The sequence below is a fragment of the Hyposmocoma kahamanoa genome, unplaced genomic scaffold, assembly GCF_003589595.1.
Source record: "Hyposmocoma kahamanoa isolate Upper Pololo Valley unplaced genomic scaffold, ASM358959v1 92, whole genome shotgun sequence".
NCBI classification, from domain to species: domain Eukaryota; kingdom Metazoa; phylum Arthropoda; class Insecta; order Lepidoptera; family Cosmopterigidae; genus Hyposmocoma; species Hyposmocoma kahamanoa.
The window spans coordinates 21,138,846-21,162,129 of NW_020654748.1; the positions used below are offsets into that span (position 1 = coordinate 21,138,846).

Below are 23,284 nucleotides of genomic sequence, written 5' to 3' on the forward strand. Positions count from 1 at the left end.
AAAAATTCACAGCTCCTTTTAAAACTGCGCAGTCCTTTCATAACGTTAGAAACAGTACAGTTAAATCTAAAACAGCCTTACCTTTAACAATTTTGGGTATATTTTCCTCTGGCATCAGTAAAAATGGGGGCCATCTAATAAATTTTGAACGAATACACATTTATAGCTAGATGGGTAGCTATAAACGGTCCTAGGGAAGAGCGGCGAGAATCGAGATTCGGTTACGCAATTGCGCAGCATGTATTGTATTATTGAGCATTGTATTGTTTGCGTTACAATGAAGCTTTACTATACTTTAGCGTCTATTGCTTCTTGATTTTTATGAAGCGTTCTACTTTGTTCCCAGGACATCTTCGACATGGATGACGAGGAAGACATTAATGCTATCGTCAGAAAGGTGTTGAGCAAAGGTGAGCGTAAACTGCAAATAAATATTATATCGTCATACGCTATCTGACAACGTTCTATCGTGGGAAATAATTTGTAAAAATCTACAGAAAACAACCCTTTTACATACAAAATCTCTCAGTCTAATGAAATTCACGACAATAAATTTTACAACAACAACAAATAACTGGTAGTCACTTACCCTAAAATGGTTTTAAAAACGTTAGACAATAGAAAACAAAATTCTTAAGTGTTACATCTCAAGCGTTTACATAATTTTAGCTATAGTGGATTTTTCGACGGCGGTCTTTGAAAACAAAAGGAAAGAAAAAATACAAATAAGGATTAGGAGGATCCAATATAATCTTAAACGGCTACCTGACCTCGACTTAGCTCGTTCAGTTGTAAATTTACAGCTGGTTGACTGTTTTAGAGTACCGGACCCAAAAACTCCGCAGTAGGCGTTATCCCCCTTTGTTTGTGATTCTTCAAAAACGGAAAGTGATCCACGAAGAAACCCCTTCTCGCCTACCGTTAAATTTACAATAGACAAGTTTGTCAATATTGAACTTTGTTTTAAAATAAGGGATAATGAGACACTAGAAGGGTACCTATAACCAAAATTCCATTGTTAAGAACTGATGATTCATATAAACACTCTGTCAATATTTTTCATTGAATAACATGGTAACAGACACCTGACAACTATTTTTCCGGAGATAAGATTTTGTTTCATGTATTGTACGAATTAAAGAAGGAGGCTAAAATATAGTTTAAGAACCTAAATGGGTGTAATAGTATGTACATATTACATAATTACACAAACTAGTACGGTGTGATAACAAAGATAATTGACGAAATTAAGATGCATCAATTTAGTACAACTTAATTATTATAACGCCAATTTGAATTATCACCACGATACAGTTGGTTGTCATGTGTGAATTTACAATTCTGTTTCGTGAGGGTTATGTTATTGTTGTTGTTAGTCACGTAGGCCCACGAGTGAGAGAGGTGATGTTAGAGCGAGAAGTGCGAGGTTAGAAGAGTATTACGTTGAGGTTAGAAAGAGACGGGGAGGTGGCGTGACAACAAACATGGCGGCGGAGCCGGTTGCCGGTGGGGCCGGTTGGCCCGTACCACGTGCGGCGTGCGTCGTGCGATCGCTCCCGTCTTGTTTGTCAACAAACGCCCTGTGAAGGTCACCCATTGAAGGGTTTGGAAGACAAAGAAGTTCTTATTACATAATAGCCCACAGCAACAAAGAATGCCTAAGAACGACTGGTCTGGACCAGTATTTTAGGACGGACTCAGAATAAGGAGGGTTGATGTAACAATTTGGAAGTTACGTAATTGGTTGTGGTTTTTTCTTTGTTTGAATTTTCAACTTCGGTTCTTACGGAATTTCCGCGAATAGAAGAATACGATTCTCAATAATTTTGATCTTTGTATTAGTGATTGATAATATATGTATGTATTATCACAGTAATACGAAGCGGATGTTTATGGCTTATCGTTCTAATATTACATAGTTGCATGTTAGAGTTCTAGGTGCCTTTTGTTTTTGGCATTGGCTATTGACTGAAATATGAAAATAAAGTGTGTCTAATTAGGAAAAGTAAATGATGAAATAGTGACTAAAAACAATAGACGTATTGGTTCTTTATATCTTGAAGATGAATATCATGATAAAAAAGATTACCGGTAGAGTGTCTTGTGTTTTAGTAAACATCTGGTCTTAAAATTCCTACTTGAATGGGAAGATACACCACATACACTAATGGCATAGCGACGAGAAAAAAATAACGACAAAAAATATAAACACGTCAACGGTGCGAGCGAGAGCGCATGCGTGATGCGGACGAGAGGCCACAACAGCGCAAAGGAGGGCCGGCGGGGTGCGGACGGGACGCGGGGTGTGCCGGTTGAGCCGGCTCCGCGGCCTCACGAACTCGTCAGTTGGATTTTAGAACATCGAACGGGCGGGCGTGTGTAGGATGGATCGCTAACGACACCAAGCAGTTTTTTTCATTCCGCCTTCTAGCAGTGTTTGTTTATTACCTTCCGCACACTTTCCTAAATCCTTCTCGACTGTGGTGCTTTTAATTTTTTTTATGTTTAGGCGTTTTAATTTCTATCTTGTCTTTAAACGCCGTTCCGATTTCACGTCGAGAAGGCAGCCGCACAAGTTTGAAAGCGGCTTTTCAAGAGTAGAGCATCTACTCGGAACATCTCAGTATCAACGCATCAAGCAATCATCAGAATGGTGAAGAAGATCTCCGAAGAGAGTGTAGATAGCGGTGAGTGTTATTATTGTCAACTTTGCAGCTGAGCCATGGTTTTTTGAGTCTGTAAATACTTTATTATGAAATTAAGCCTCTTAGCAACTCGCTGTATGATACAAGCCGGCTATTTGTGTTGTTGCGTAGCGAGGTTTGCTGTAGGCGTACAATGTGTGCCTTTTATGGATGTATACACCTAGCTTGTATACCTACAGTACCGGCATCGATATCTCAAACTCAAACAATCATGGCTGACTTAAACTTACTTATTATATTCTATGTAGCTTTAAGAATTTTTGGGATAAATGCTTGTTTCTAAATTGCTGACGTTTATTTTCAGCTTTTAGTAGAGTAAATAGTAGGAAAGTATAGTAGATCTGTTTCGTTCACAGGTTTTCTGTTCTAAAATAATGGACAACGAAATTAGCATCAATATCATTAATGTTAATGAGACCAACCTTGCAGTTGTTTGTTTTCAAAGTTTTTTGTGAACAATGAAGGTGAAAATCCGTCGTTTGTCATCATTGTCCTTGTCATCTCCGAAAATGCTTTAGGTAGGTTTTTCTAAAGAGATCCTGATTATGGGTTTAACAGTATTTTTAATTGGAGTGCAAATTTTATTGCGGCAATTATAGCTGAAAACAGGTTCAAGATAAGTGCACAATGCATTGAAAACTGACCATACACAACTTATTGCATTTTGTACTAGCAGGTTTATGATTTAGGATGACGTGACCGTGCAGCTCTGTTTATAACACTAAAGTTTATCGTTTCCAAGCCACGTGAAGGTTACTTCGAGAACTCCTTGGTGAATGGAAAAAATAATATCATTGATCCATTGTACGATTCTAATAGTTTACAAAAGCAATTTTTTACATTTTGAAATGCCATAGTGGCAATAAAAGTGGTTATACAGGTTGTAACAGATTGCAGTAGGTATTTGCATTAATGATATCTTGGATATCTTGAAAACTTTCTTCCCGTAGTTAAATGCTGATTAGTTGCGTAATAATTTTATGTGTTGTTATGGGGTGTTAATATCGGTGATAGAATTGGATTTAATAAGAATATTAAGCTTCAAAGACATTGTAATTTTCTTATGATTATTACTTTCATGGTATGCCGTTGGGCATCGAATGCACCTTATCGTTGATTATGTAAAGTTTTGTTTTTATTCGTAATTTAAGGAATCCAATCAACTTTTGTGAAGATTAACACGCTCTAATTAAGCGCATGAGCGGCTTTTATTGAAAGAGCAATAACGTTGTAATTCTAGTAGCCGGGTTTTGGATTACTTGCAATTTTGGCTGCGAGTGACAAACTGTTTCGGTTCCAGCTTACGTCCGCATTGCAACATGATACTTGGTGCTGCATTGTCTCCTAATTTATTTTCATGTTCATATCCCGTACCTACTGTTACATTAATTTTCCAAGAATTTCTTTCAGCCAATTTAGCAGCTCCAAAGTTTTCATTATCGGTTTGGAATTCCCTTCATTACGCAACACTTTTTACACATTAGTTAGGTGGATAGTGTTAAAAGCTATAAATGCAAGAATGCGTTGATAATTTAATGCAATCTGATAATTTTCAACGGTTATATTCCAGTATGGCCGCTGAAGCGCGACGCCCTAGCGTTCATTGTCAAGGTCACCCACTAATTACACAAACCAAACAAAACTGTTCATTCAATTATAAAAGTAGTGCCACTTAAGAATATATATAACCAGTTACAGGAAAATTGGATAACAAGTTCTTGGATTGCTGATCTGTAAAGTTTATTAAATTGGTTGTCTAGTGCTATATAAATTGTTTTGGGATGGATGTACTTGTATTATTACCTCACGTAATTATGTAAAATTTCTATAAAATGGAAAAAATCGATATTCTTCACAGGACACAGTTAATTACGTGATCTCAGTAAAACTGTATCGACTACTATGCACTCCTTTAACACACCAGCCGAATTGCAGTTGATTATACTCAGTCAATCGTGGCTGGGTAAAACGGAGTAACCTTGACCGTGACGATGTAGCAGCTCTGCGGCGTAATATCAAACCCCCTCCGCTTCTGTCCCCCCGTTGGGACCCTGTTTGCCGAATCGATTTTCGGGCCACTAGGTGCATAGGGTCTCCCGCAGTCCCCTTCCCTGTACTACAACACTTTCGTATTACGCACTACGAATTGGTTTATTTACGAATTATGTGTTGGATTTTATCCCATCTACGGCACCTAAAACTTTTTTACCGTTAACTCCCAATCTATAAATTCGTCTTCACAAGCGCTACTAGTCTTTTCTATATATGGGTTTTAGTATCAAGTCAAGCTGTAGTTTCTAAATGAATATATATATAATCTTTATTAGGTATAGGGGCTGAATCAGTGAAAGTGGTTTGCTGCGTATACTGCAGTTCGAAACGCCCCCGTCTAAGTTTCTCTGAGATATTATTATCTGGTGTGATGCCAGACCCACTTGGCAATTTTCTCAATAATTCTGTACTACTATACATGATCTAACCCCGTGGACTTTGCTCGACGTAAGTAATTATGACAGTTGACTGAATCGATTTAGAAATGACCGACGTAACAAATCATGAGCGTAATATAATTTCTGTAACATGATACCAATCCAAACCTTTATTTATACTCACTATATGAAATACAGTACATATTATATTGCGTTTGATTGAAGGAATCGGAGCTCACAGGGCGTTAATTTTCACGCAATTAGAAAGTGCCTTGTTTCTCGACTGTAGGGTACAGAATAGAACAAAAGTATAATGGGCCTACGATCGAGAGAGTGCAGTCGTGGCCAAGCGTAAATGCCACCAGCAGATTAGAAAGTAGAAACCACCAAGGGTACGGATGTTGCGACAATTTAAGAATTAAAACAAAGCATTCTAATGACTATATCGACGTGCAAATTAATAATAAATGAGTCAATAGCGATCGAACGATGTGGCGTACGTGACGTACTACAAAAAACGCATAAATATACATTAATTTACGATATAAGCCGATTGCTTTGCGTAACTACATTTTTGTATAAGTATGAATTGATTAAGCCTTAGACAAACAAAATGAAATTTTCAACAGTATCATTTTAATGGCGTATTGTTTTTACAATTTGTTGGCACGCCTACATTTTTGGGTCAAGCATTGTTTTGCGACCTCGAGTGAATGAGTGTCATGTGGTTACATTAGGCTTAATCGGTGGAATTAACATGGAGCTTGCAAGACTGTTGCCGGGTTGTATTGGTTAGCAGGCGGGGTGTTCAGGCCAGCGGGGCTGCCACGCCTCGCGCTACCCGGGAAAGAAAAATGCGACACCCGAGTCCAAGTCCCATTACTTTGTTATTATGACATAATCCGTTACACATACTTTAATTGTGAACACTGTTCATGTGAGAGACAAATTATTCTACTGCTGTTAGTTTTTCAGGCTATTGTTGGTATCTTTTATAATGATATAAATATATTTTTGGGTACCGAGCAAAATGCGAAAATCAAAAGTTTTTAATCAATACTAAATTTCAAGAAGAGATTCGTGGGTAGAGGTTTTTATGAGATATTGAAATGAGTTTCTGTATCCAGCGGTCGATGACTCAGTTCATTTTGAACGTGAAGGTTGAAGTTGATTAGAACAAGCTTCTTTGTTTTCATGGTTATTGCGGAATGAACAATATTTGACTTATCATATTAACACAGTAAATGGTAGTTTCTAATAAGAATTTTGCGCAATGTTGTAATACGATACAACTCATATAAACAGGAAGCTGTTTTGTATCGGACGACTGTGGTGGGCGTGCCTCTAACCTGGTTGTAACAATCAACTGCGCATTTGCTTTGCGCCAGTTGCTGTGGCTACGTCCTGCTGAGGTCATTGCGTGCAATTAATGGCAGAGTTTCGCTTTTATCACTAAACAGCGCACGCAACTCTGTAAATATATACTTTCAGAGGACATACGTGCATGTTTGTATTGCCATTCAAATAAACTCGAAGTATTGGATGCGGAAGAAACGCAGCTATGAGTCATAAGTGCGGAACTAGCGCCGCGACTCCTATGCTTCCTCGAGTATTTGTTGTGTTCATTCATTTACTTAAGTTATTACAATTGCGTGGGACTTCGTTTGGCATTTTGTTTTTACAATTCATAGAATCCTCTTCAGGGCAAAGTTCTCTTCTTAGAGAGAGGTATTGCTACCAAACATTTACATAATATTATCTACCGTTACAGGGATTCGAACCGTCGATCTCTGAATTGAGAAGCCACCGTTTAGCCTACCACTGTGCTACCAGCACTCTTTATTGAAATGAAATTAATCATGTTTGCCATTTGATTGAAATCTTATCTGCTGATACGTTCCACTAAAGTGGTCCGAGAATATAAATCATGCTATTTCTGGCTTAAAGGCTGAACAGAATGGTTCGGCGCACGGTCGTCATGTCGCCTACTAATCTCGAAAGTCGAACAGCAACGTGATACGGACTACAAGCTCTGCGCCGCCTAATCAAGTAACAGCGGCGGCGACTGTGCAACAATCACTAGCCTCTAGAGATCTTGAATGTAATACCAGTTCTAGAAGAGTAATATTACACGGTTCGTTGGACGAATTTAATCGAGCTTGAACTGTTCATTTGGTAACTAAGACTTAGTACGTTTTCCAATTGGATTCTCAGTGGTTTTTATTTACATTTGAAAGTCGACTAACGCTTTGACTAATCGTTTCATTGAAAACAATAAATATTACTAACGAGAGAGCGAAATGGAAACGCTGAATAGTTTTTATGAGGACAATTAAAAAAAACTGTAATGTCACATCTAAGCCTAGTCGTCGACGCCAAGACGTAGAACGGAATGATCGCGTAATGTGGGCGCGCACGCTGCGCTGGGCGCGGCCATGTAGGTCGATGAACCGGCTTTGTTTGCCAACTCAGCTGTACCACGTCAGATTATTATTATCAGTGACCGACAGATGGGACTGAAGAGTGCGGGCTTACGCTTGACACTCGCCAGAATACGTAGTGTTCCGTGAATGATCCTGAGTTTTATCGTCGTACAACTGCTTTTGACGACTATTATATATCATTCTAGCTCCACAAACAACATTCTATGCACAAATGCAACAACCGAGAATAGGACCTAAAATCCTCTGGTTTTTCTGAGAAATTCTAGCTTCAAAGTTCCGAGTGAATGAATAGCAATGAACCGATACTCTCTAGTTAAGTAAATGTTACCAGTTCAACAAAGTAGAAAGATACAAATTATTACTAAACAATTGTTTTGTTAATGAAGTGCATAGTGAAGGACCAGCTGTTTCAAACAGTCGCTTATTTACTAACAACCGACCCGGCGCAATCTATCCGTACAAAGAGTTTTCGAAAAGCCAAACATGCAAAATGAGCATTATTTTAAAACCAAACACGGTGAAAACGTTTCAACAATGGGGCTGGCACCAAAAGCGAAGTGAGAGCCGCTGGCAACAGCGCGTTATTGTGTTCGTCGACATACGCATGCGTAATGGTTTTTCGCGCTGGGTTATTCAAATGTTCGGTGTGCTTGGCAATACAAAAAAAAGGGATTTCGTAGTAATTTGCGGCGTTGTAAAATAAAACTGTCATCACGTTATTAGTTTCGGTTGTTGACTCAGCACGGAGACGCAGCTCGCTTGCAACGCGTTGGCGATTGCAGTTGTGACTTGAATGCAAAATATTACGCTGATGGACGGCTCGTAATTCTCCTGACTTTCTATTCAGCTGGCTGTGGTCGGTCGTTGTCAGATTCGTATCTGTAGGGAGTGTCGTACCGTTAGATTACATTTTGCGAGTTGACTAATTTATTGACAATCTTTGCTGTGCTATTGTACGTCCATCTTCCGCGGCTATGTCTAACTTTTGATCTGAACAGCATATTAATTTGTATTTACTGCAAAAGAGTCAAAATCCAGGATACGCATTTTGTAATGCTTGAGTATAATGAATGAGCTTAAAGCTGCAAGTTCATGGTCATTTGCCAAGGTTATTAAGTTTATTGATAAGTTTGGTTTGTACGATTTTCCAGCTTAGTAATGTGATATTTTTTGTTATGCAGGCGTCGGCCGCTGCAGCAGTCAGTCTGGCAGCGAGCGCGAGTCGGACGAGAGCCCACGCGGGCCGGAGCCCTCGGCGCCGGTCGCCATCCCCGACAGCGAGGACTTGCAGAGGCGTAAAGAGGAGGCGCGCAGGAAGCGCCGAAGGAAGAAGCGCTCTGGGAGCTCCGTCGTTACATCATGTTTCCAAGGTGAGTTACTACTATTACTCCTTCCACCTCCGCCATGGTAATTATGTAATTAACATGGTAATTAAGTAACATGCTGGCTTATAAAATACGACTGCAAATCCTGTCTTTGAAATGTAATGGCTACAAGTATATTTTGCCCAGCGATTGGCCCAAAAGGATCCTACTCTTATGAGTAGGACAATCCAAACGTTAAGCTTCCACATTTATATGGCGTACGGCATTAGAATGAAACTCTTGCAGATTTGTTCCCTGAATGATATAACTTGGGCGTTTTTCAGCCGAGAGTGCATAGGCATTATAAGGTGTGCAGGTCCATTGTTCACCGACCTCATCGTCACTTTCCATCAGGTGACATGGAGGTCAAATTCGCACTTCTTTTAACCTTAAAAAATACACTATAAATTCTCTTAGTTTTATCTCACTCATAAATTGAGGCCAAATGCGTTAAACAATTGCCAGATTTATGCCAATGCACTTGCAATAGCTGCAAATAACAGAACAGCTAGTATCTGATGAACAACTGGAGCAAATAAAACGTCAATGTCATTAGACAGCTCTGTATTGTTTGAAAAATTTTTGTTTGGTACCTAATGGGTCGGCTATAAATACGCCTTCCTTGACCCAGTGCGTCTATTGTGTTCGATGCTAAAGTTAATTTTGGACTTAATTTATTCTATTTCCGAAATTTCATCAGGTTTTTGCTTCCTTGATATTGTTACCATTGTTAGACCTTTTAATTTGTACATGTAATTCAATGACATTGGTTCTGTCTACAATTTTGAACTCTATTTGTTCTATTATTTTTCCGAATATTGATCAAGTTTTTTTGCTTCCTTTTTATCTTTATCGTTCATAGACTTTTTAATTTGTGCATCTAAGACAATGACGTAATTGTCTTTACCTACGTGCTTTTAGTGTAATATCTATTATGATTTAAGCTCTGTGTTTTCTTTAGAATCCACATTATATAATGTCTCTGGAGTGGAGAAGTTACAAGTTTGTGATTGTGTAGTATTCAAATTTCATTGTGTGTATTGTCCACAGACCTGTACAAATTAACGGGTGAAGTTTTGGGCGAGGGTGCGTACGCGTCGGTACAAACATGCGTCAACATCTACACGGAGCAGGAGTTCGCGGTGAAGATCATCGATAAGGTGCCAGGCCACGCCCGCGCCCGGGTGTTCCGCGAAGTGGAGACTTTCCACTACTGCCAGGGACACCCCAATATAATCCAGCTCATTGAATTCTTTGAGGACACGGACAAGTTTTATCTTGTCTTCGAGAAGGTGAGTTCCACTTTTGTATTTTTGCGGGGTAGAGATCGGAGTTAGTGAGATAAGCGTGATAAAGAAAATTCATGCAGCTGCTTAAACTGCTTACAAGTTAATGACGTGATTTAAAGTCTTAACTGGGGTTTTTGTACTTATTGAGCAACAAATTGAATCAAATCAGATCTGTTAACTGCCTTAAGTTCAAATTCATAATGGTTATAAATAAGAAGCTCAGTTTTAAGGTTTGCGTTTCCACAGGATATCAATAACGCGTGACTCGGAAAGGTTTTCAAATGAAAAATTTCAACTCATTCTCAACTGATATTTAACATAATACAGGCGATTATACTCCTTATTATGCTTGTCTTTACAGTCAACGTGTGAGTTGAAAAGTTCATTCATAATTCACAAAGACATTATCTCCGCTTCGCCACGTTAGATTGTCTATGATATGAAACATGGCTGTGGAATTTCGCGCGTTTAATATTCGCGATTTTTCGTCATGCAACTCTGTTTTGAAATACCATTACATTAGACACACTTCATTATGCTTTATTGTTTCACTTTGAAATACAATGTTCATAGTTTTATTAATAAGTGGTGATCTAAGTGCGTAAATACTTTTGGTAATTTATTTTTATCGTGCAATTTGTATAAACGCTTTCATAGTTTCACAGCTGGAAACATAACTCCTGAAAATAATGATATGACTATCATGTACAAAATATATTTTGACACTTGACAGTGTCAAAATATATTTTGTACATGCCAATTATTTTAATAATGCGTAACTGTCTCTTGCAACACTAATGGATGCCACAGTATAAACGTGAAATTTTGAATCGAACAATGTAAATAATTTTTAGTGAAAATTGCAAGTTATATCATTCGTGCTAAAGTTTTTTTTAAATAAGTATAAGGACTCGATTATACCTTAAAACACGCGGTCGGTACAAAAGTTTATTTGGCATGCAATATAATAAAAATACAAATTTATAGGAAAACATTAAATGTGTCTACAAGTCGCCTGTAGTGGACTATAGAGTGCTACCAGCAAACTCGACGTAGTACTAGTTTCAAAATATTTTTGTTTGCAAGTTTAAGATTGTAGCTAGCATCGCCTCTTATTTTACTGGTTTTTTTGTTTATACTACTTTAAAAAATGACATTAATTACTTCAATTGTCACCATCAGAAAAAAAGGTCTAGTCCTTAATCGCTATTAGTTGACAAAAACAAGCAAGCTGCACGTGGTCGTTATTGACACCGTTGTCTGCACGGAAAAAGGACGATAAAGGTTGAATTTGCTGATCATGTATCCCCTAAACCAGATGTTTATAATTAGTATTTTTTTGTCCTAAAGTCTGTCTTTTGAAGATGGAGTAAAATGACAGTTTATTGTGCAAAAGTGTTGCCCGCTTGCAAGCAGCTAGTGACTGCAGTCGAGAAATGTTATTTCGACTATCGACTAAATGTTAGTTACGCTTATTGTAGGTGAACTTGTTTCATCTGAATCATCATCGGCCCATTATTCTTACAACTGGTGAGCACAGGTTCATTTGAATTGTTAACTTTAGAAAATTCATACATAAATACACTAAATTTTGCAGTGGGTATGTGTGTAAAAAATACAAATAGGATACACATTTTAAGGTTTTTCATTTTAATTTAATATACAGGATCAAATCCGCCTGTCGTTAATGTGTATGACTAAAAATGATTTCGATACTAATAGTAATAATAATAATTTATTTATTTAAGATCATTGATCCACTTTGTTAGTAACAATCAGAAACTTAGGACTATGTTAGTAAATTACACTTAATAAAATAATTAAAATAGAAACACTTAAAAATAAATAATACAAATTTACAATAGGTACGCGTAATTAGACTTCATCTCACCAGCCCTTCTTGGTGACATGAATTCTGGTTCAGTGGCACAGTATCGGACACGCTACATCCTTCGATATGGTATGGTATACTAATAGACCAACTGTCAAAATATGAAGAACAATGAAAAAAAAAAAGAATGAAGAACACAATAACGCAATAGTAATCATTATAACGTCATAACATTCACACTTCAGACATTTTTGGCGAAATTTTGCCTACTTTCACAATCTATCGATAAATCTGTCGACAACAGTTACAAGACTATTTAAAATGATACGAAAACTGGCAACCCTGCAAATGTTATTTGACTCCATCTTCAAAAAAGATAGGCTATAAATTTAATAATAATAATAACATTTTGCCTTTATTTTTAGTCATTATACGACTATTAAACTAAAAAAATAAATTCGAACTAAACAAAAGCGTTTGGGTTTTTTTTCTACATCGATCAGTCCAGGTTACGTAACTATCGGAGAGCTTTTTTGGCGCTTCAGTAATTCCATAATTCGGTTCTTTTTCATAGCGATTTTTACTTTTGTCGAGAGAAGCTTTATGTCTTTACCATTTTGTTCCTGTTGGGTATTCTATAAGACCCTTGAAGCTTTTTTCCCTTTTCCTAATATATACACATAATGGGCAATTTTCACGTTAGTTTCCTCTATCTAATTTCGGTGGCAATTTTTAATATTTGAATATTTTAGAATATTATCACGAAGGTTTATTTCATATTTGAGTAGTTTAGCTGCCTCCGTGGCCGAACGGTTACCATGCTGGTCTCTACGCAGAGGTCCCGGGTTCGATTTCCGGGCCGGGAGAAATATTTCTATGGTCTACATTTATTTCTGTCGTGAGTTTGGGTGTAATTTGTGGTTTTCTATGTGTGTGTCAATGGCACCAGCGTTACAGGGTTTCCCTAGGTGGGGCTTTAAAAAAAGTATGGTATGCTGAAATATTATTTAACATCCACATACTAGATACTTTCCTTATGTTTACAATATATAAGTAACGTTTTATGAGTCATCGGTCGCCATGTCGATACACTACGTAGTTTAAACAATACTTTATTACTATAATATAACGAGTTATATACCAATGTACATAGAGCATTTCGTATTTTGTTTGTATTAACCGCTGTGGGTGTGGCCGGGTTGGCATATCACAGGGAAGTTCGACGCGCATTACAATGAGTAATGTGTTTGAAAACATCTGCGAAATAACTGCGTAGCACCACAGACGTCCTAATGGCAACGATATTCTGTGTACAGGCACAATTTTGCCATTTAACCCATTCATGCTTCAAAAGTACCGCACACGAAAAATGTCGCTACTTTTCTTTGTGCCGTAGTGTTTATATTGATTCAATAGAATAATTTTGCTTTATTACTGACGGCTGATCCCATCAATATTCTTGTTTAAAAGAAAGTACGCCTATGACGGTAGAAGGATGATTGCCATTATGTCGTATTGAATTAACTATATACTAACTAAAAACATGGGTAATTTTCAAGTTAATTTTCTCGTACCTAATTTCGGAGGCAATATTTATTATTTAAATACTGCATAATATTATCACGAAACAGTTCATTATTCGAGTGTAGTAATCAGCAATATTATTTAATATTTTACAACAAAATACTTAAATTCTTAAATAATAAACATTTCCACCAAAATTAGGTAGAGAAACCTAACCTGGAATATTTAATTCTGCTCTGTTCTATTGAAACTAAATGGATTTCTACGAGTGTGGAGTGATAAGACGAAGAATTGCACGCCAGTTCTATTATAAGATAAATGTTTTTTATTCCACCCCTTGCTATTTCTATTTTTTTTTTATAATACCAAGTGACACAGGACGCACAAATCGTGGGCCTGATGATAAGCGACATGCCTGTCCATAACATCTGCAGTGCGGCTCAGACCTTTAAATCGTAAAGATCTGAGGGGCACTGCCACTGCGCCCATCACCAGTATTTAACTGCCTCCGTGGCCGAACGGTTACCATGTCGGACTGCCACGCAGAGGTCCCAGGTTCGATTCCCGGGCCGGGAGAAATGTTTGTATGGCTTACATTTATTTATCTCGTGAGTTTGGGTGTAATTTGTGGTTGTCTATGTGTGTGTCCATTGCACCCGCGACACAGGGTTTCCCTAGTGCGAGGCTATGTTGAGTGTGTGCGTTATTTATTATTATTTATTACTGGAAATGACTCCTGTGCGTTTTAGAATAAAACATTTGGTTAAAACTTGCGTTGTTAGAAAGTTCAATGAGATTAACATGCACTGATCACTTCATACAAACACGTCGGTGTTCACAAATATGTGCTGTAAATAATTTTGACGGTACGTCGGTGATAATTCTCTATGGAGAAGCAGTACGCGGCAATTACGTAGAAAACACTCGGAAACCGCACTGTCAGCCTGTAGTCTATTTTTGAGACCCTTTTAGCGAGACGAGGCACCCCGTACTATCATATTCTGATATTTAATTTAAAGTAATCCACATTGCGAAGATACAATGCATTAACAAACTAAGCGTCGTCGCTTACCCTCTCCTACGTTTCAATATCGATAGAGCATTTTTTTATAAAGCATAATTTTTTTGTCGATCTATTTGGCGCAACGATTTTGTACAGTCGGTGCTGGATGAGGAGCTTTGTCTCCCAGTAAGACCAATTTGAGAAGTTACCTTTTGTAAATTAATTCTGATCTTGGGTGTTCTGGGTAGTATCCGGGACTGAATTCTTTTGCTCTTGTACTCATAGTATTTTTGAGACCATTTATTTGGTGTGGTTGTAACAAAGGCCTTAAATATATTTCTATACTTAATAATTGGCCGGGCATAGTGACACTAAAGTGTGATCTTAATCGGCTTTCAATATGGAACATTCTGTAGTAATCGCCATACGATCTCTAGCTGTTTTGTATATGAACGTAGAGCTCAAATTATGTTGCCCGTGTGTTAAAAAATTTGCTCAATTGGTTTGTTAGAAGAGCGATATAATTTTTTTGCGACAGCGCCGTCCAATATTCAAAAGATATTAGTAAAAAGGTTCAAACGGCGACAAAGTGTCATCGGCACCGGGTTGCCTGACGCGGTTGTGCTCCAGATGGTTTCAAACAAAACATTACTCATTTTAACGCGCATTAAAATAGATCACAAATACAATTGGAATTTTATTTTAATTAATACCAATTCAAAACGAGGTAAAGGAGTGCCATGAAAACAAATAATTAGTCATGTGACATGTAAATTAATATTCATTACTATTAATTGAAGGCAAAAATAAATTGATACTTCCAATTTTATAAATTATAAACGAGTCAAAAAATCGTGAAAAAAAGTGAAAGAGTTCGTCGAAGGTAGTACTGCCACCTTACCTATTTGTACCACCAAGTAGTTGCGTGTGCATTATTGCGTTTCACTTTTGAAGGGTAAGAATGCTGGTGAAATTACACAAGGGACTTGTCAACTTATGTCGCAGGGTGACTGGCGCAAAGGCAGTGCCCCTAAGATCTTAGGGATTTACAGCTCTGAGTGGCTGTGCAAGTGTTATGGATAGGCGTGTCGCTTACTATCAGACGCACGACTTGTACGTCTCGTCACTTGGTATAATAATATATATATATTATTGATGATGATAAGTATATATATATATATATATATATATATATATATATATATATTACCACCACCCACAGCCGCACTTCATCCACCGTTGGGTATAGGCATACTTTGAGTCATCCACTTACCCATATACGGCGACGATGTCGTTTACTTATTTCGCTGCAGGATGTCTTGGGTTTCTGTAACCACTTCTTGGCCACCATACTTATACAGTAATATATTAAATAAACTTATGAAATCACCAAGAAAGTAAATAAACCTCGAAGTACCTATTATAATCGATAATTTACGTAACAAAACCGTAGCGAATAACAATTTAAAGGAAAATTTATGGTCAATAGCTAAAAACATGCTTGCAAAAAGTCCATTATACAAATAAACCACTATATTTCAGATTAACATAAAACAGAATAACTCAATAGTGATGTATAATAATCAGACATCGGAATAAAGTATATTTACCTAAACTTCAAGGAGCTAATATACTATATAGAGTAGATAATACACCTCTCTCTGAAATCCCTGAATTATTATTGTACTTTGGTAATGTATTGTAGACGAAACGTTTTAATTGTAAGTACAAAAAAACGGTTATTATAATTATAAATACATATAAAGATCGAATAATTTCGATCTGCCAGGACTGGACAGATAGAAGGGTTTTTTCTTAGTATTCGATTGTATTGATTATTGTAATAAAGCAGTGGAGTAGTAATTAATTAACAAAAATACATTAAGATCATGACAGTAAAACATCATAATATTCATTACAATCCATTATATTTTAATTTTTTACCTTTATTTTTAATCATTTCGGAATTACAGTGGGCGGTATTATGCACACTATGTGTACGAGTAAAGTTTAGGCAATTAAACGTTATATATTCGGATCACTGATAATAATAAACAAGGCTTAGTCGAAAGTTGATTTAAATCGATATTGTTTAGAGAAGCAGTGGAAGTAGGTCAGAGTCGGCAACCGACGAAGGATTGCTACAAAATTATTGGTCCGGCAACTCGCCAGACGCTAAGCCCTGGGGATATAAGACGTGTATTTATTTACCTTTCTAAAAAGCTCACTGAGTACAGTCGCCTGTATCAATATGTATGCGTAAAAATAATACAAAAATGGTAGTACTACCTACCACCTTAGCTATTTTCGTCTCTTGGTATCTATCATAAAGTAAAAAACATAAAATCATTTGCCAATTTCGCCGCTGATAACAATAAGATCGGTGGTAGCACATTGAAAAGTCTAGGGTTCGAATCCCTGTGTCGGCACGTACAGATTTCTAATTTACGTACCTACATTTTGTGAATACTTTAGTAGAGGTACCTCTCGGTATTAGTGAAGGAAAACTTCGTTCAACAGCTTCAAGAACTTTAGTAACGATTAACGTGTGACATCCCCAACCCGCTAAGAGCCAGGCGTGGCGCACTTTGGTATAAACCCTCTGGGATGTATAAATGGGTTGACGGTTATAATGAAATTTTGAATCGTACTATGTAAATAATTTTTTCATCATGTTTCAAAATGTTTTATGTTTCAATTAATATTTAACTTCTCGACGTGTACAGATTAAACCACAGGCGAATGTACTCGTCTTACAAAGACTCGACACGAGGTGTGTAAATTAAAATTTGATGCAAAGCAGGTCAAAACCAACAACTTAATATTGCCACTCGACGTGAAAATTATCCGAGCGTTCACATCTCATTTAATTCAAATCTAATTTAGCAGATGACTATCTGATTATGTAATAAATATCAACCGTTATCTCAATTAATTTGTGACGTATTTATAGACGAATATCAGTTTTATTAAAAAAGTGCTCTAATGACCGCTTAGTACTCATAGAATTAACACAAATTATCAGCATCGTACGCCAGCCTGGGTATAAGCACAACAGGCTTTTGAACGCTCGGTAAGATCGATCCGCCTACTCAGCGATGATAAAAATATCAAATACAGACTTAGTGATGAGATGGGGCGATATGAAATAAAAGAGATATTTAATATTTTATTTTCAAGTCGATTAAGCTAAATAAATTTTGAAAACTTCCGTTTTTTTTTTCTTCGTGTGACGTTAGCTTTTGATTGCTAACCGCGACAAATCAAGACTCTGATATCAAGGGGATTATTATTATTATTTAAGGTTTTCCAGTCACTTCGATGTTTCTATTTAGCAATAAGTCCGTCTTTTTTATAATAATATCTCCTATCTGTGCCACTCGAGCAAAGATTTGTAAATTGCAACGATCTGAGGGGCACTGCCACTGCGCCCGACACCCTGAGACATAAGTTGACAAGTCCCATGTGTCTGTAATTTCACCAGCACCCTTACCCTTTAAAACCGGAACACAGTAATGCTGACGTTACTGCTTGGTGGCAGAAATAGATAAGGTGGCAGTACTTCCATGGATGAACACTTTCACAAGAAGCTCTACTGCTACTAACGTCTGTCGTAACCTGTCTTTTGTGTAAAACAGATTTGAATTGTATTTGTAAAGCAAGGTTTCAATTGTTCCAGATCAACGGCGGACAGCTCCTCTCTCGCATTCAGGAGCACCATTACTTCTCGGAGCCCCAAGCGGCTGAAATCGTGCGTGAACTCGCCAACGCCCTGCATTTCCTTCACGGCAAGGGCGTTGCGCACCGAGACCTGAAACCTGAGAACATTCTGTGCGTGCATCGCGACAGACTTTGCCCTGTGAAGATCTGCGATTTTGATCTTGGAAGCGGCATCAGCTTCACATCGAGCCTTGCCAGCCCGTTAGCTACGCCGCAATTAATGACTCCGGTTAGTATTTTTTATCCATTACCTGTGTTTTCACAAATAATCATTATGAATCATGAATTAATTTTGCACGTCTTGTTCCGTCTTGTTTGCGCGTGATACGGTTTTATCCGAAAAATGATAAATAACATTAAAAAGTAATTAACCTGATACGGTATAAACGTTGTATACTATATTATATCATATAATAATTACTGAGTATGGGTATTACTTATACATCAATAAGTACAATAATCGACTGACTAATCATTGGATAAGAATATTATTTACTTTTCATGAATAATGTTTTTTTACATTAAAATGTTAATGCGATAAGCTATTCAGATATTATAGTGTTATTGAAACATTTGGAGACTTCTTCGTAGTTTTTTCGCATAAAGGTAATCGTTAATAACAGATGTTCAGCGCGAACAATGCAAAGCCCCACAACGAGTCTCCACGAGTTACGTAGCTCGTTCAATACGTCGTCACCTTTCGCGAAACGTGCGGGTCTTCACTGGTATTGTTCGAGGCGTAGACAAAACAGAACGCTCGTCGCAAACATTTACACAGTTATCACCCGGGCGGAATGTAACGCCTACTGGCGCTTGGCTTAAACGAAAAGACGGGCCGACTAATGGGGTGACGTCGTCCGCAGGTGGGCAGCGCGGAGTTCATGGCGCCGGAGGTGGTGTCGCTGTTCGCGGGCTCGGCGGCGGCGCACTACGACAAGCGCTGCGACCTGTGGTCGCTGGGCGTGATCGCCTACATCCTGCTGTGCGGCTACCCGCCGTTCCGCGCGGACTGCGGCGCCGACTGCGGCTGGGAGCGCGGCGAGAACTGCCGCGCCTGCCAGGACCTGCTGTTCTCGTCCATCCAGGAGGGCCGCTACTCGTTCCCCGAGGAGGAGTGGGCCGCCATCTCCGAGGACGCCAAGGACCTGATCCGCCAGCTGCTGGTGCGCGAGGCGTCGCACCGGCTGAGCGCCGAGCGCGTGCTGCAGCACCGCTGGCTGCGCCGCGCCGACTGCGCGCCCTTCGCGCCCGCGCTGCACACGCCCGCCAACATCAAGCGCAACATGTCGGCGCGCAACCTGTCCAACTTCGCCGAGTCGGCCATGGCCGTCAACCGCGTCATCCAGCAGCACTTCTCCATGAACTACTCGTACATGGAGCGGCCGCCGGCGGCGCTGCGCTGCAGCAAGTCGTGCTACCCCAGCGCCGACGCCGCGCCCATCCCCGAGCTGGAGGCCGACGAGCCGCCGCTGCCGCGCAGCTGCGCGCGCCAGAGCGACGCGCCGCTGGGGCTGTCGCCGCCCGCCGAGTCGCAGCTGCTGCGCCGGCGCCTGGCCGCGGCGCCCGCGCCGGCGCCGCTGCCCGTGCACTAGCGCCGCCCGCCCCCGCCGAGGACGCCTCCCGCCAGTGATAACCCCCGATCGCCCCGTGACCGGTCCCCGTAGAGCTGTATCGGTTTTATTTGAGCCTTTTAAAGATATATTTTTATGAATAAATAAAAACGACTGAATAGTTTTTATCGATATGTAGAGTATTTGTGAGTTTATGTTGGGCGCCGCCGCGCCGCCGGACCGCCCGCGGTCGATAAAATCGTATTATATCGAGATAGTTGTGCCGATCTACGTACTTTATATTGTCTACGAATAAAAAAATAATTATTTTTGGATTTATGAAATCCGCCGATTGAAATTGAGCTTATTTGTGTGATGCCTTTCTTTCGTGGCCTATCAGTTTCGCAATAAATATAAATTTTGTTATTTTCTGTAGCGTTTTCGGATACTAGTCTGTTATGTGATTGTTTTTGCATTTTTTACCAACGATGGAAAAACCGCATCTCATTAAGTAAGAGTGAATCGACCTATATTGATGCGAGACGAGGCAGTATGTGACATTTTCGCTGAGATGTGCAAGTGTACGCCGTAGTTGCGCGTGACCGCCGGAATCGTCTAAAACTTACGATTAAGGACAATTTCGCTTCGTAACCTAATGAACTTGTAGTGTTTCAATTGATTCTTAGCAGGAGGACACTTGGCAACTGATAGATTGAAATTGTCATATATTTTGTCTGGAACTGTGTTAGGTGACGTGTTGCATGGAGTTCCATGGAACTGCCATAACATTGTGATCAGTTTGAATACTTTTATATTGCTGAAAGAATGAAATGTTGAAGTAATGTTAAGCGTAGTGCTGCTAGACTGTAACCCTGCGTACAAAGTTGATTGGACAAAGATCGCGTAGCTCCCACCCACGTGGCGTCGTGCCCTTTGCATTCACAAACATTCATATTAGATTTCAAAAATGTAATTCACTTATATATTTTTTCTTTTTTTCTTTTTTTTTTCACTCGATCTGGTGGCTTTATCCAATCAATCCTTAACTTACTGACGCAGAACTTTGTTAAAATTTTGTTTACGACTAAATCATTGATTTGAAATGTCATTGAAATACAGATGTTTGAATTCATGTATTTGTATTATTTTTCCTTTCTCTACGAAACAAATACAATGAGTACAAGTTTGATGAAGAGTTTATACTGTGTTGAAACAATCACTTTGGGAAAAAATGTCTTAGTATAAAATTGCGGATGTGCGCCGATTAGTATACGGTGTGAATTACACGAAAACCGCTATATTCAATAGGTACTTAACACATACCAATGTTTTTTTTTCATATCAACAGAACACGTATACTATATATGTATAAGACATACATTTTTTAAATGGCTTTATTTTCGTTTGTGAAAAAATTAATTCTGGAAAATCAGTGCCTGATGTAATATTGACTCTTAACAACTGAGTCAGGAAGAAAACAGAATCGAAAGAGTAATTGGGGTCCGTTTGCCCGCAAGCATTCGCATTTTGGCTGACGATGTCATCTACTCATGAGCACAAACGCTATACTATCGTATCACATAAGCGTGCTGAGGCTTGTTTATGATTAAGAGCCTATAACCGTTACAGCACACTCGATATTCTAACGTACAGCACGCTTAAGAGATACTATAAGCGTGTTGTACGTTAATACGTGTACGTGTAATACGTTAATACGTGCTGTAATAAAGAAACAATATGGCTACCACTTAGCTACCTACGTGTTTTTTATTATTCAGCAAAATCAATAGGCGAAGAGGATATAGTAAATTGGTGAATAAGTGATTTCTTTTTAATAGCTTTTTTTTTGTTTTAGAAGCATCTATCTATATACTACAATACGAAAATACGAAATTTTGAAAAATATAACATACATTTAAAAAAAATGGCGAACGTTCGCTGAACTCAATGGAGTTTAATTTAGTAAAATAAGAAATAAAATTAGAAAAGAACACTATATACAAAAGTATATTTTATTTAATAAGCATCATCAACCCATCTATACCTCCCATTGCAGGCCATAGGTTTTCTTTCAGGCGAGGATCGAAGTCATAGTCCGCCGTGCTGGCGTAATGCGGGCTTGAAACTTTTACTCGTTTTCCGAAGTCCTTCTTCTACGTATAGGTTTTATCGCAATATTTTCCTTCACCGAAAAGCTCATGGCAAATTTCAAATTAAATTGTTATTTAAACTATTAATAAGCACTGGTACTTAAAATAATATACGCCATTTATTCCAAAAATAGCAAAAATGAATTTTAATATTTTTTATTACGATTTCGTAGCGTCGTAGTATCGTGGCGTAGTAACGTTAGCGTTATGTTCAATTAGGAGATTGTAAAATTATAATCATACTTCGATTATTGTATTACATATATTCTGTGACGCAGTGGTCCGTTCGCATAAACCACTATACAAGAAACGTTACTGGGCAAGATTTTAGGTATCTAATTACACCTACTGTATAATTCGTTTAATAAATTTGTTAACGGATAGTAAACAGTAGCCATACTGTTTCTTTGCTATACTGTGATCGCGCACTGTAAATATAGGTGCCTATCGCGCGCTTATTACAAGCGTGCTGAGGCATTTTTAATAGGTGGTATCGACAACCAAAATACTAATGTCTGCTGCAAATTGGACTCCATTAGGTCGAATAAGTGGAAAAGACATAGTGATGAAGAATTGTCACAGATAGGCTCCAAAGGTTACATTTACTGACATTAATAATCTCCGAGCTTAAAGAGGAAGATTAAAAAACGTATCAATCTTTCTTTATTGTTTCACTACAGTTCCTGTCGTTAGGGATATTATATTTTGTGCGTGATAGTAAAAAAATAAGAACACTGCTTATTTACTAGTTTAGCTTGAGTTCGATTAGAAAATGGTTATTTCGATTATGCAAGTAAAAATACAAAATTTGTTTCTATAATGTTATTTAAATGTTTGAGCCACGTAGCGCCATCTAGCTTGTAACCGTTTTAACAAGCGTTATTAGTTCTTCATATATTTGTTAGGTGGCGACTTCTACATATTTACTCTTTGGTGTTGTATAGTGTAATTGTTACGAATTACGAACAATAAAACGGTTTTTTGTGTTGTTCGTTCTTGCGGATTTTTTACAAATTTAGTTGAAACGAAGATTAAATAATTGAAAACAAATTAAAATGTAACATTTGGCAGTATGGTTTAAGCGTCTGAGCCTGGTCCGACGAAAAATTTAATACTGGTCGTTGGTCGTTCGGTCACGATTCACGAACAGAAATGGCTTAGATAACATCGTGTGAACGAGAGATATAATCTGCCTTTTGTAATGTGGTATTACTTTCTGCCTTACAAGTGTAATAGACTATTTGACAAACGCGTTACAATGACGTGACATGTCAA

General features: G+C 38.3%; 1 protein-coding gene across 2 annotated transcripts; it reads left to right on the plus strand.

Moving 5' to 3' along the window:
• The first annotated feature begins 346 nt into the window (after window positions 1-346).
• Window positions 347-20,432, plus strand: LOC113236411 (MAP kinase-interacting serine/threonine-protein kinase 1-like). 2 transcript variants are annotated; one of them, XM_026472448.1, is made up of 5 exons: window positions 347-410; window positions 8,760-8,948; window positions 9,993-10,234; window positions 18,269-18,538; window positions 19,173-20,432. In XM_026472448.1, exons 1-5 carry the CDS (start codon window positions 359-361, stop codon window positions 19,899-19,901), a joined length of 1,482 nt encoding a protein of 493 aa, XP_026328233.1. In that variant the 5' UTR covers window positions 347-358; the 3' UTR covers window positions 19,902-20,432. The 2 variants fall into 2 exon arrangements, with proteins under 2 accessions (XP_026328233.1, XP_026328234.1); XM_026472449.1 differs by lacking the exon at window positions 347-410 and adding an exon at window positions 2,369-2,687.
• The last annotated feature ends 2,852 nt before the right edge of the window (window positions 20,433-23,284 follow it).